Here is a 13,743-nt window from a genome sequence, read left to right on the forward strand (position 1 = left end):
GTGCCATTGAGCTATTTCTTCTTACTCTCTTCTGCACCTTCTGATTATCCTAGCTCATTTCAGTCAGTTAAGTATCCATCCAAAGATTACATGTCATAATATCAATTCCCTTCTACTATGTCCTTATCCCCCTTCCCTGAGATAAATCAGATATACCATCCCATCTTTGGGCAGTATCCATGGCCACACTCAGCTTTGCTTTTTTCAGTCTTTATTCTGCTTGTGGCGCAGACTATCTACCTGCATCATGGTGCCTCTGTCCACCTACCCCTCCTTTAAACACCCTCTCACTTTCTTTCTGATTGGGACGGGGATGGCACGGAACTGTAAGGCATCTGAGACCACACACCTTGCTGCTGCTATGGGGGTTCTACTTTTTTTAGCCTACCCAGTTTACCCAAACCCAGCATGTTCAAGTAACACCCTGATGGTGTATGCAATGGGGGAACAGTGTCATATTGTTCCACAATTCTGCATCATGCTAATGTCAGCAAGCTCTTCCATCCACCTTATAAAAAACAGTCCAAGACTGGCTTTCTGGCCTCCACAAGGAAGCTCCAGTTGCTTTGTTTCCCCATGCTCATTCCCCCCTCCCAACAGATGCATGTCTGTCCTCCCTGCCAGTGCTTCAGACACCTGTGCTGTTAATTGGCATTGGGTCACCTAGGCTATAGTAAGGGCATTATCCCTCTACACCATGGCTCTGACATCCACATTCAGCTTTGCTGCTGACAGACCTCTTCTCAATCCACAACTGACTGCTATAACTGAGCATACTCTCTGCCCCCTCTTATCACCTCTTACCTCCTTTTGTCCTTATCATTACCATCTTCATGTGTTTACCTCTTTCTTTCTTTCTTTCTTTCTTTCTTTCTTTCTTTCTTTCTTTCTTTCTTTTTCTCCCTCCATTCACCATCCTTTTTTCTTGATTTTTCTTTCCTAGCTCAGTCTCCTTCAGGCTCCACTGATGCAGCTCAGGCAGGCTCAATCTACATGCTATCACAACATGGACAGATCTGCCCTTGGATGCACTGTGTGTTATGAGTTACATGATATAACAGCAGGTTTAGAGCTGTACCTGTACTCTCTGTGTTATGAGTTACATGCTATCACAACATGGACAGCTGTGCACTTGGATGCACTGTGTTATGAGTTACATGATATAACAGCAGGTTTAGCGCTGTATTTGAACACACTGTGTGTTATGAGTTACATGTTATCACAACATGGACAGCTCTGCCCTTGGATGCACTGTGTGTTATGAGTTACATGATATAACAGCAGGTTTAGCACTGTACCTGTACTCTCTGTGTTATGAGTTACATGCTATCACAACATGGACAGCTCTGCACTTGGATGCACTGTGTTATGAGTTACATGATATAACAGCAGGTTTATTGCTGTATTTGAACACACTGTGTGTTATGAGTTGCATGCTATCACAGCATGGACAGCACTACACTTGGATGCACTGTGTGTTATGAGTTACATGCTATCACAGCATGGACAACACTGCACTTGTATGCACGGTGTGTTATGAGTTCCATGATATCTCAGCATGGACAGCACTACACTTGGATGCACTGTGTATTATGAGTTACATGCTATCACAGCATGGACAGCACTGGACTTGGATGCACTGTGTGTTATGAGTTACATGCTATCACAGCATGGACAGCACTGCACTTGGATGCATGGTGTGTTATGAGTTCCATGATATCACAGCAGGGTCACAAATAATGATGAACTCTTGGTAAAAAAAAAAATGAAAGCACTAACATTTGGAGTGTTTTTCTGACTTGTGCTCCTTTCATCAGCAGGGACAGCTCCGCACTTGGACACACTGTGTATTACAAATTGCATACTTTCACAACAGGGGCAGTGCTATACTGTAGGATCTTTGGGTACTCTGCAATGAGCTACTGGCTATCATAGTTAATCACTGGCATTATGTGTTTCACCTGTTCCTACAGTTTGGCATATTGCTTCAGTGTCCACCTGTCTGAATGCTTCAGATTTTTAATTACATTGCCTAGTCTTCATGAAATAGATAAATCTTTATGAATTCTAGCACAATATGAGCCTACTCAAACCCACAATTTCAGCGCAAGATGTGCATATTCAAACCCACAATTCCAGCATAAGATGTGCATACTCAAACCTACAATTCCAGTATAACATGTGCACATTCAAGCCTACAACTATGGCATAAGATGTGTATACACAAACACACAATTCCAGTATAACAAGTGCATACTCAAGCCCACAATTCTGGTGTAAGATGTGCATACTCAAACACTCAACTCCAGCATAACATTCTTACTCAAACCCACAATTCTGGTGCAAGATGGGCATACTCAAACCTACAGTTCCAGTATAACATGTGTATATCTAAACCCACAATTACGGCATAAGATATACATAAGGTATACATACTCAAACACACAATTCTAGTATAACATGTGCATACTCAAGCCCACAATTCCAACGCAAATGTGCATACTCAAACCCTCAATTTTCAAACCTGCAATTCCAACATCAGATGTGTATTCTCAAACCCACACTTGTTGCAATTAGCTGCTACAGTATTATAGTATTTAGTAAGTTGTCTCTTGGCTGGAATGACTTCTGTGTGGCATCTGCAATTCCTGCTTGGAATCCTGTGGATTTTTTCCAGGTATTCTGTTTTTTTTCACAGGTATGTCACAGGAGAGCTGGTGTTCTTCCAAATTGCTTGTAAAAGTGTGTGTGTGTGTGTGTGTGTGTGTGTGTGTGTGTGTGTGTGTGTGTGTGTGTGTATACACATGCTTGTGTGCTGAGAGAGAAAAAGTGAGTGTTTATGTATCCCATGATTGGTTGTTGCCCTTTTATGAACTGGTTCCTTTGTCCTAAATTGAGATGATGTCCTGACTTCCCCATATCCCTGGAGTGGATTAAGTGAATAGCCAGAGAGTGAGTGAGTAAGAAAGAATGAATGAATGAATATATGGTTTAGTATTGTTCTCTGTGTTTTTGTTTCTGTGAGTGTGTGGAGTGGAACATGGAGATAAAGTAACCATACATTGTTTATTGTTTCTGTACTAAGGATGTTCATTCATTTAACAAAAGACATATTTTAACAGTCCCTGACATAAATGACAGCCCATAGCTTTTGTCTGGGAATTCATGAAATTCCTTTTTTTGACACTGCTCCAAAGCAGGCGGTAGTAGTGGTTGCAGATTTTATGTCATTTAGGACAGGATTGCTTAATATGAATTTTACATCCCACTTTACCAGAAACTGTCAGCAATGTCACATGGTTTCTTTATACAGTACTTTGAACCATTCATATTTCACAATGTTATGTTTTAAAAATTCATTGCATAACTATTCTGAGTTAAAAACTACAGAAGTATATAACTAAAAATAGTGCTTCAGACAATTACCAGGAAAACATGCTAGTTCCCTTATTGTTTTAAACAACTGAACATAAAAAACATTGACATATAATAGGACCCATTCACTTATCCACTGTAATTAGCAAAACACGTTTTAGCTCAAAAAAATAAACGGAATTGTATCCACATATATACTATGGCTTCACAAAGATAATCATTCTCTATTTATTAAGCAGACATCATCCCCAACTGATCGTTGTATAAGAAACTCATTAATAGGTACTGAGGTATTAAATATGGTTTTAGCCTGCTAGCTCTTTCACAGGAATGTTTGTTAGCCTACCTTTTTCAAGGACTGTAACATTCTTCTCAGTGCTCCATTCGCTCCAGTATCCCAATCCTGACTTTTTTATGCACCGGGTCTGGACAAGATACTTCATTCCACTGTGCAGACCACACAACTCAATTGCTGGGAATGTCTCAGCAGTACTGGATTCGGCCTGCAATAGATAATTTAAGTTAACACAGGGACCTCTCAGTTCCTCTTGTCCCAGGTAGTTAATTAGCATAATATTTATGTTAACATATCACACCTCGTAAATGTGAGGGCAAAACCATCACTCTTTACTACTGATATTTTTGCATTAACTGTGTTTGATGATAGTTTGACAGAGATGTAACATTCAATGAAAGATGTTTAAGACATTATAAATGTAAATCTCATATTTTACTGCAGACTGTCAATCTACAAAGACAAAAGACATTTAAATGCAGCTAAAGTGAAATGTTCCATATTTTATGACTTTATCAAAGAATTTATGAAGAGAATAGCCAAGTAAAGACATAATGATTAGGAGTATACAAGGTCAGCAATCCCTGATAATATGGATGGAAAATAATCCCCCCCTTAAATGTCAAATATGTACTGATAGCCATTTATTTTACCCCATTGTTCATAGGTTCATAGGTAGATACTAGGCTATTGGCCCTAGGGCCTATATAAGCCTAGCCAAATGGTACCCTGGCTTTTGCCACACAAGAAAATTATTTTCCTGTGCCCCTGTCGAGCAGAACCACAGAAGTGATGCCCGGGGTGAATTTCCTATCTCCCATCCAATCATCAAGATTTTTCTTGAAGAGTGCTAATGAGGAGCTTTGTTTGATACAGATAGGTAGTTTGTTCCAGAGTATGGGAAGTCTCTGGGACAGGAATATATCCCTCCAGCATGTTCTCTTTATTGTGGTGACAAGGTTTAGGTTCCTAGAGCATGTAGCTCGGAGGGATTGGGATTTCTTTAAGTGGAGCATGTCAAACAGCTCTGGGTTTGACATAGCTTTGTATGTTAGGCAGAGATCACCTCTGAGTAGGCGATATGCAACAGAGTAAAGCTGGAGTTTTTTGAGACGGTCTGCGTAGGGCATCTGTTTGAGGCCAGTAATCCTCTTTGTGAGGTATTTCTGCAGCCTTTCCAGTTGTTGTAGATGTCTTGTGAGGTACATACCAAAAGGGGCATTGTACTCAATAATGGGTCTAATGAGTGATGAATAGAGGGGAACAATGACCTCTATTTTCTTGGATGAGAAACCTTTTGTGATGAGGTGTGCCAAGTAGAAGGATTTCCTGACTACTGTGGTGATGTGATTATCAAAGGAGAGACTACTGTTCACCTGTGTCCCAAGGTCTCTTATCACACTTTCAGTGTTAAGTAGACTACCGCCTATGTGGTAGTTCATGGGCACTTTTTGGCATTGAGCTTGAGGCCATGGCTTTGATACCAGGCATCTGTCTCAGTGAGGACTTTTGTAGGATGTCCACATTGTCAGTTCTGATTATGGCTCCTAATTTGCAGTCATCTGCAAACTTTTTAGCCAAAGACCTTCTGTGTTAGCCTGTACTTCAGAGAAGTAGATACCAAACAGGAAAGGACCTAGGACTGAACCCTGTGGTACTTCACTTGTCACTGGTCTGAAGTTGGATTTAGAGTCTGCTACTTTCACAGTGTGGATTCTGTCAGTGAGCCAGTTGGCAACCTATCTTGTGTCATAGGGATTTATACCTAGTTTAGTGAGTCTATCTATAATTCCAGAGTGGGGGATGGTGTTGAAAGCCTTGGCGAGATCTAGATAGGCTGTGTGAACCACCTTAACCTCATCTATGGCTTTGGCGACTGCTTCAAAGAAGTCTATCAGGTTTAGGAGAGATGATCTGCCTTTTACAAACCTGAACTGGGTAGGGTCCAGAGTTTGGAGATTACCAGTGTCATTGTTTATAAGACCAGGCTTGTCAGGCTAATGGGTAGCTCCCAGAGTCTGTGGTGGCTCCCCCTTTGTGAAGTGGGATAAGCTTTGCTGTGTGCCATTCAGTGGGCAAAAAGCCTGAGGTGAAGCTATGATTGAACATGGTACTTAATTGGGGTGCCAGTTCATTCTGTAGTTCATGTAGAACACAACCTTGATGTTGTCAGGTCCTATGGATGCTGTGTTCTTGGCTTTGGAGAGTGTGTTTTTTTACCTGTGCAGCCACGATTACAGGAACTTTGCATTCTTCCGGTATAGAGATGGGCCCTTTAGGGGGTGAGAGAGGGGTAAAGTTAGCACTGAACCTATCTGCCAGGATGTTGGCAATATCAGTCGGTTCTGTATATTTAGTGCCATTGTGCTGTAACTCAGAGCAGATCTGAGTGTTGCCATTGAGATTCTTGACATAGCTATAGAATGCTTTGTGGTTGTCTTTAGAATCAGTGGTAATTTTGTTTTCGTAACTAGCTTTGGAGGATTTTATGAGGGATCTCAGCTTCTTACTGAGGCTGACCATGGAGTTCCTCCAATCATGGGATTTTACTCTTTTTTTGCAACAGTTTCTTTCTTCTGTTGTAGAGTTTGTTTATGGCAGGGGACCACCAGATTGGCTTCCTTTTTTTGGAGGATAGCATCTTGGTTCTGTTAGGGACTGCACGATCCATGCACACGTGTAAGTGCTTATAAAGTGCATTTGTATAGGATTCAGCAGTTGTACCTCTATTGTCCATCAGCATGGGTGTCGTTAAGTTTACCACTTCTGTCTCAAGAACCGTGAAGTTGGCTTTGGAGAAATTTTTTATGGTGGTTTCCCTAATGGGGGGTTGGGGGTGGGATGTGGATGTCTAGAGTGATTAGCTTGTGATCGGATCTGACCAACGAGGAATTGACATCTGGTGTGGAACATCGGATGCCCATGTTGGTAATGACCAGGTTTAGGATATTGCTGCCCCTAGTGGGGGTGTGGATAAGTTGATCCAAGGCGGTAGTTTTCCCAGTTAATGGTGGGGTAGTTGAAATCGCCCATTATTAGGGTGTTAGGTTGTACCCTAATATTTTCCAGCATATCAAGAAATGAGGAGTGGGAATCCTGGGGCATGGTGGGGGATCTGTAGCAAGCTACAATTTGGATTGTGGTCTTGCCCAGAGTTAGTTGCACTTGTATAATTTCAGATGCATTATGCTGAGCAACTAGCCTGGAGGTGTGGATATTCTTAATGAATATGGACACACCTCTGCCTTTAGTCTTTCAGTCCAGGTTAGGTGGCCGAAAGGTGTGGTATGAATTATAGCCTGGTAATGCAGGGGTGCTCTCTGGAGCCTTGAACCAGGTCTCTGTCACTGCACAGATGCCGATGTTCTCCATTTTAAAGAGTGCCTCGAGTGAGTGCATTTTGAGGTTTAGACTTCTAGCATTAAGTAGCATTACCCTCAGATTTTGCTTGCTTGTACCTGTTATGGTGGTGAATTTGTCATTTGAACCTTGCCTAAGAAGGCACTATAGGGTGGCAAGAGCCTTATCCAGTATCCAGAATCCCAAGGGTGACAGGTGCAGGCCACATCTGGCAAAGCATCGTGGTTTGTGGATCATGTCATCCCAGGCAAGCAGATACTGGATCCTCTTAGAATGACACCAGAAGCTTAGCCAATTGTTGAAGTCAATCATTTTGTCCTTGTACTGTGGTATCATTCGGGTGGATGGCAGGATGCTACTCAGGGCTAGGGTCATACCTGCCTGGGCTACAAGATCAGGCAGCTCCTCCATGTCTCTTTTCATGTAGTCCAGGGAGGTACATCTCAGGTCATTCACACCAACATGGACAATGACAGAGTCATATTTGTACTTGTTGTGGAGTGACTTGACTATGTGCATTATGTGGCAGATCTTGGCACCTGACAGGCAGCTGACAGTAACTTTCTCCTTGTTTAGCCTGGTGAGTGGAACATCAGTGTGCCTGACTATAGAGTCACCTATGACTAGAGTGTTGGGTACGTTGTCATGCCTTATGGGCTGTGGATGAGTGGCACACTGAGTTTGTGGGCTATGTGTCATTTGGGTTGTGTTGGGGGAATGGAGGTTGCTTGTGTTTCTGCTTTGGAGGTCCCTGTTGCTTGGGTAGATTATTCTGCGAATGTAGGTGTGTGTTTTATGTTTCTATGTGCGTGTTTTTGTGGTGTAGGTTATGAGGGACTATGTGATGATTGTGGTGTGGTGCAAGTGTTTTCCTTCTCCTCTTGACTGTCTAGTCCAGTCTTGGGTGAAGAGAGCTTTGCTTCCAGTTTGGCTATATAAGTGCATCCCTCACAGGTTGTAGTGTTGGGTGGTAGGAGGAGAGGGTTGTCTGTGTACATGAGGCAATTGCTGCATTGCCCCAAGATGCCCAGATTCATCAGGTAGACAGGAGAAAACACCGGGAGCTTTCCCTTAGACATGCATGGATAGGTGCTTATTTATTAAGTACTAAAAACTGTTTTCCTCTAGACAAGTGAGGAAAGTTGAGTGCTGTAGTAATTTGTAGCTTATTTAGTGCTTACAATGAGGTCTGAACAAGTGATGAGACACAACTACAAGTAAGATTTGACTAGAAGGAGAAACAAGGCACCTAATCATATATATATATATATATATATATATATATATATATATATATATATATATAATGTCTACTTTGATTCACTGAAAACTCATTTCAGTGAATTTCAAAACACTCACACCAAATTGCTGAAAGCTCAAATCACTGAAAACTCATTTCACTGAATCACATTTCAATGAATGTAAGTAGTGTTGGGCAAATAAAACGTATATGCCCTTTTCCCCACTGTAGTGTGATCCTGGAGTATATATAGTTAGGGGGTGTGGGGGGCACAGCCCCCCCAACTACTTTTGGTTTTATATTGTTAGCTTTCAGTGAAATGAGATTCATAAATATAAAAGATAAGTAGCTGTAACCCCCACACCCCCCATCAACATATACTAACTCCAGGATCATAGTACAGTGGGGAAAAGGGCACATACGTTTTATTTGCCCAACACTACTTACATTCAAATGAGTTTTCAGGGATTTGAGCTTTCAGCGATTTTTTGAGGGTAAATTGAAATTCAGTGAAATGAGTTTATAGTGAATCAAAATAAAACAAAAGAAACAAACTGTAAAAATAAAAAAAAAGACATAGGCTGTCCACTTGATAAAAGTTTATATAAGCGCTTTTGTTTGACAAAATATTCAAACTTCATCAGATACAAATTTAAAAGTGGAAAAAGCATTTAAATACTATTCATAATATTGACATCACTTCCTCTATACAAAATTAAAGGTAAATGAAAACTTTTTTTACCATAATTGTTAAACATTCTAAATGCAGTTCTGAGTTAATCTATCTATCTATCCAAAGCTTTCAAATTCAATAAGCATTTTACATTACAGGTATCATTCAGTCCAGGAAAATTAAATGAACCTAAACGTAATTGCCACCATAGCTCTTTTTCTTCTAATTTTAAAGACCAAGGACCACCTCTCTTGTCAGGGACTACTTGTTCTAAAAATAAAAAAGAGAAATGAATGATTCATATTCTCAGCTATGTGTTTTGCTAGGGCATTATTAAAATTATTTTTACGAATGTTATAGGTATGTTCATAAATGCGTTGTTTTAATAAACATTCTGTTTTGCCCACATAAAAACATGTGCATTTTTCACATGAAGCCAAATAAACAACCCCTTTTGATTCACAGTTATATTTGTCTAAGGCATGGAATTGTTATCCTGTTATATATACACTCTCACCCACTTTTATATATTTGTCCTTTTACCACCGCCTTCTTCTGATGGAAGGGGTGTGAGCTATCAAAGTCTAATTAAACCTAATTAAACTAATTAACCTGCTATTCCTTGTCTTTCTTTTTTTCCTATTTTTCCTGCATCCCCCTCTTCCCAGAGTGGCTTATTCCTTTCTTGAGCCCATTTAATATTCCGCATCTCCCACATTACCTTCTCATTTTTTCTTAATATATTACCCCATCCCCTTATCCTCTTTTGCCTCTCCTCCTTTTCTTCCATTCTTCTACTTTGTCTCCATTTCCTGTATTACACTGCATGTAAGTGTGTAGGTTGGTCGATGCAGAAGGACCATCCTCTTCCTTTCTTGTTCATTTTTAGTTTCCTCTTCTGGATCCTTCGACCTTTCCCTTCTTCCACCAAATCTTCTATTTCTTTTTGCATCATCTGTAGGCCCTTCCATGTTATTCTTTGTTTCATTGCTTCTAACTGGCAACTTGCCCATCTACAGCCCTTGCTTTGCCACCCTTCTGTTGTAATTACCTTATGGCCCAACAGGTGTTTTTTCCAGTACAGTCACTTCCTGTACCCATTCCACTATGCGTTTCCTAAAAATATGCTCAGTGTACTCATTTTCATCAGACTGTTTCTAGTAAAAGTGTAGTCCCTTTTCACTTGGTATTTCTCTCTATATACATCTATGCACCTTTTGCCCTACATATCTTGCTCTAGTGCATGTTTCATTTTCTTATTGCTTTCCAAATAGCCTTTGTTTTTGTCTGCTGTTACCATGAAGTCCCCTATTATAATTTAATTTTCCTCCCTTTTCATCTGTTCCCACTGTTCAAAGAAGTTATGATAGAAACCTTGGCCATCTTTATTAGGTGCATAATACATATTCCATATAGTTCATCACTCTCCCTGTATTCCCCTTTACTACATAAGATATGTAGCTGAACAACATATTCTTGTGTTTGTGTGCTCTGAACTTCAGTTCGCTTCCCTTCACACTTGTCTCCCCTGTCTCCTGGCAATTGCCCTTGTTTTGCACACCTTTTTCCTGCTTTGCTTGACTTTCCTCTTCCTATGCTTTATTTCTTTTCTGTTCATGCGGCCAGCCCTGCCCTATCCCTTTTTCTGGATTAATCCAGTTTCTCTGAGCACATTGTCATTTCACATTCTCTTTTCTAGCATTCTTCCATACCTTTAATGTAGCCTCACAAAACATACATTACAAACATTAACATGTTTTGATTTATTTTTTGTCTTTTTTTAGGACTCATTTCCCCATTACTCTGTTTTCCAGTAGCATGTATGTATATTTTGTTCATGTAGCTGCAGTCTCTTAGCCTGAGTGCTTGTGTTTAAAGTCTTTCTGTTCTTCTGTGGGTATATGCTGCATACTAAAAACTTCTTATTCCTTTTGTGGTTGCTGTCTGTGCATGGCTTTACCCTCTTGCATTCTGACCTCCTAACACTTCTTCTTGATGACGTTTGGCCAGATTTATGTTGCCCAGCTCCTCACCTCACCATCTATAGCCACCACCTTCATTTGTTTCCTTCTTCCTGCTTTTTCTGGTCCATTTCTTCTTCCCTTCATATTCTGACTGTTCTACTGTAGCTCTCTTGTACTTCAACTGACCTGTATAGCTTTTTCAGTCCTTTGCTGGTGCAGCAGTTAACTTCAGAATCCAAAGACACATCTGACAGGATGTCACCCCATCACTGGAATGCCTCTTCTTTTTTCTGTGCCTGCTTTAATCTTTCTCGTCTTCTTTCTTCATTCTTTCCCTTGGTAGGCTCTTTGCACTCTTGTCTTCTTTCCTGATATGTGAATTACTTTGTTGCACATCCTGCTCTAGTTTCTTTTTCATTTCAGCATTATGTTCTGTACTCTTATCCTCTCATGTTTTATTTGGACCATTTCTATCTTCATTTGACCTTTTCCTGCTGATATGTTCAAATCAGCACGGTCTTGCACTATTTCCACATCAGAGTCAAGACTTCCTCTACAGAGAATGCTTTGCTAGACCATTCACTGTGGGTAATTTAAATTCTTTGTTCTGACTTGTCCACTTGTGCTGAAATTCTGCTGTACTTTAGCTGTTTGACAAAGCCTCTCTCCTGTTCTGAGTGCAGCTGCATGTATTCTTCTTTTCCAAATTACTCATATTGCCATACCTAGATAATTCTGGCCAAACCTTTTTCACTTTCATTTCATTTATCTTTTGCACCTCAGCTTTCCTCTATATTCATAGCTGATCAGAAAAAAATCACCACTATTTTTATAAACATACCAGTGCACAGAATCATTTTTAAAGCTTTTCTTGCTTCAGACTTTCCTGTTTCATTTTGAATGAAGCTCAGTATATGTCATGAAGGCTCCCTCTATCCATGGACTTCTTCTTTCTCTTCTGTGCACTCTTCACATTATTGACTCCTGGATACTTGATAGCACAAATCTGTCTTGCAGCAGGCCTGGGGTAAATTTCACCATTTCACTGTCTATTATCCTTTCTTGAATGCCTAGGATCCTTATATTATACTTCCATAATGGGTACTTCAACTCATCTAGGTTTTTCATCTTGTTTCTTCACTGGGATCTGCAGCTTTGTAACATCTTGTTATTATCTATTATCTTTTCTTTGAGTTTCAGTCTGCCATTCTCCAAGTTCTTTCTCTTTTCTCTTAGCAATGCTATTTCCTGCTGCTGCCCTCCTATTGTATCCTTCAGCCCTCTGATGTCCTCCACAACTGCCATCAACTTACTGAACAAAATATACAGTTATTCCTCCTTGGTTACAACTTTGAACACTGCATTCTGGTCCTCCTTCTGTTCTTGTTCACATCATCTTATCTTTTTTTTTTCACCTGATTCTAGCCTGAGAACCTTTTTTTTTTGATACTTTTGCCAATTTTTTTCAGAGTTCAAGGTCAAGCAGTGATCTTGGTCTGGACTCGCTATCACACCCTATCGGTAGGTCCCCCTGTATCTACATATAACCCTTACTCTCCTCCTACTTCAGACCTAACCCTAACCCTAACCCTAACCTTAAACCTAAACATAACCTCAACATTAACAATGACTATAATGTAAGATCTTCCAGACCCAAGCTGTGAATTTCAGATAGAAGAATTAAGGAAACAGACATCAGTGTAGGTATGAGGTGTTAAAACAGAAGGGACATGAGGCAGGATACAGGCATGCTGCTAGCTCAAAGGTTTACTCACAAGTGACAAGACTCTTCTGTTCATATGACTCACATCCCACATAACTCTATTTTGTTATCATATATTGCATTTTTATTTTATAAGAAAATAGAAATGCTATGCATTATTTTGACTATCTATCTATCTGTCTGTTTGTTTATTTATCCATCCATCCATGTGTGGAGTATTATATTATATTTTAGGCAAATGATTTGAAATCTAACTTTAAGCTACAGAGTCAAGGGACAATATACAATGAGGAATGAAATTAATTTTAGTTATAAACAATATGTACAATCACTAAATCTGAGTGTTTTCTGCTACCATATAGCAGCCATAGGCTGCATGTATGGAATCACCGCTCTTAGGTGCAGTAAAGGAAGGCAACATTTCCTCATCTGTGCTGGTTATAGTTCCTAGGAGGTTACTAGGCTAGCAGCCCTAGTGCCTTTACAAGCCTAGCCATGTTAATACCAAGTATCCCTGTTTGTTCTTTTTGGGTAGTTCAAAGAATGAATTTATGAACAGAGCTGGTCTATATTCAACACCAGCTACCCCTGTCCATGAGAGACATGGATACAACCCCAGAGGCAAATTTGCAGACTCCCATCCAATTATCTAGGTTGCATTTAAATTGGGTCAGTCAGCTGCTCTGTTTTACGTGAATAGGAAATCTATTCCAGAGAAGCATCAGCCTCTGGCAGACATATCTGTCTCTCCAGCATGTTCTGTTAATGTCACAAGCTAGGTTGAGATGCCCTGAGTGAGTGACTCTTGTGCCATTTGACTTGCAGATGTGCAGCATTTCCATTAGGGCAGGGCTGGAGTTTGCCCTATAGGCCAGGCACAAGTCACCTCTCAGCAGCCTAAGATGAATTTGAATTCTCAACTGTCAGGTAAGCAATACATAATTTTACATGAATCTCATACATTTTTCATATTTGTATTTATTTGCTCACTGATCTCCATGGAATTTGTACAGGCTCAGCTTGGGACCACTGTCTTATTAAGGGACAAGTTCAGAGTCAGTCACAGAGTTAGGCAATGATGGCTGAAGGAATCAAACTCTGGACCACTGGACC

General features: G+C 40.3%; 1 protein-coding gene across 1 annotated transcript in view; it reads right to left on the reverse strand.

Moving 5' to 3' along the window:
* CSF3R (colony stimulating factor 3 receptor) overlaps positions 1-13,743 on the reverse strand; it is a 556,874-nt gene that overhangs the window by 311,927 nt on the left and 231,204 nt on the right. The window contains exon 7 of the mRNA XM_044089705.1: positions 3,722-3,878. Within this exon, the coding sequence (XP_043945640.1) occupies positions 3,722-3,878 (157 nt within the window). The remainder of the gene's footprint in view (positions 1-3,721; positions 3,879-13,743) is intronic.

This window comes from Protopterus annectens, chromosome 1.part1, assembly GCF_019279795.1.
Source record: "Protopterus annectens isolate FY-2018-M chromosome 1.part1, PAN1.0, whole genome shotgun sequence".
Classification (NCBI taxonomy): domain Eukaryota; kingdom Metazoa; phylum Chordata; order Ceratodontiformes; family Protopteridae; genus Protopterus; species Protopterus annectens.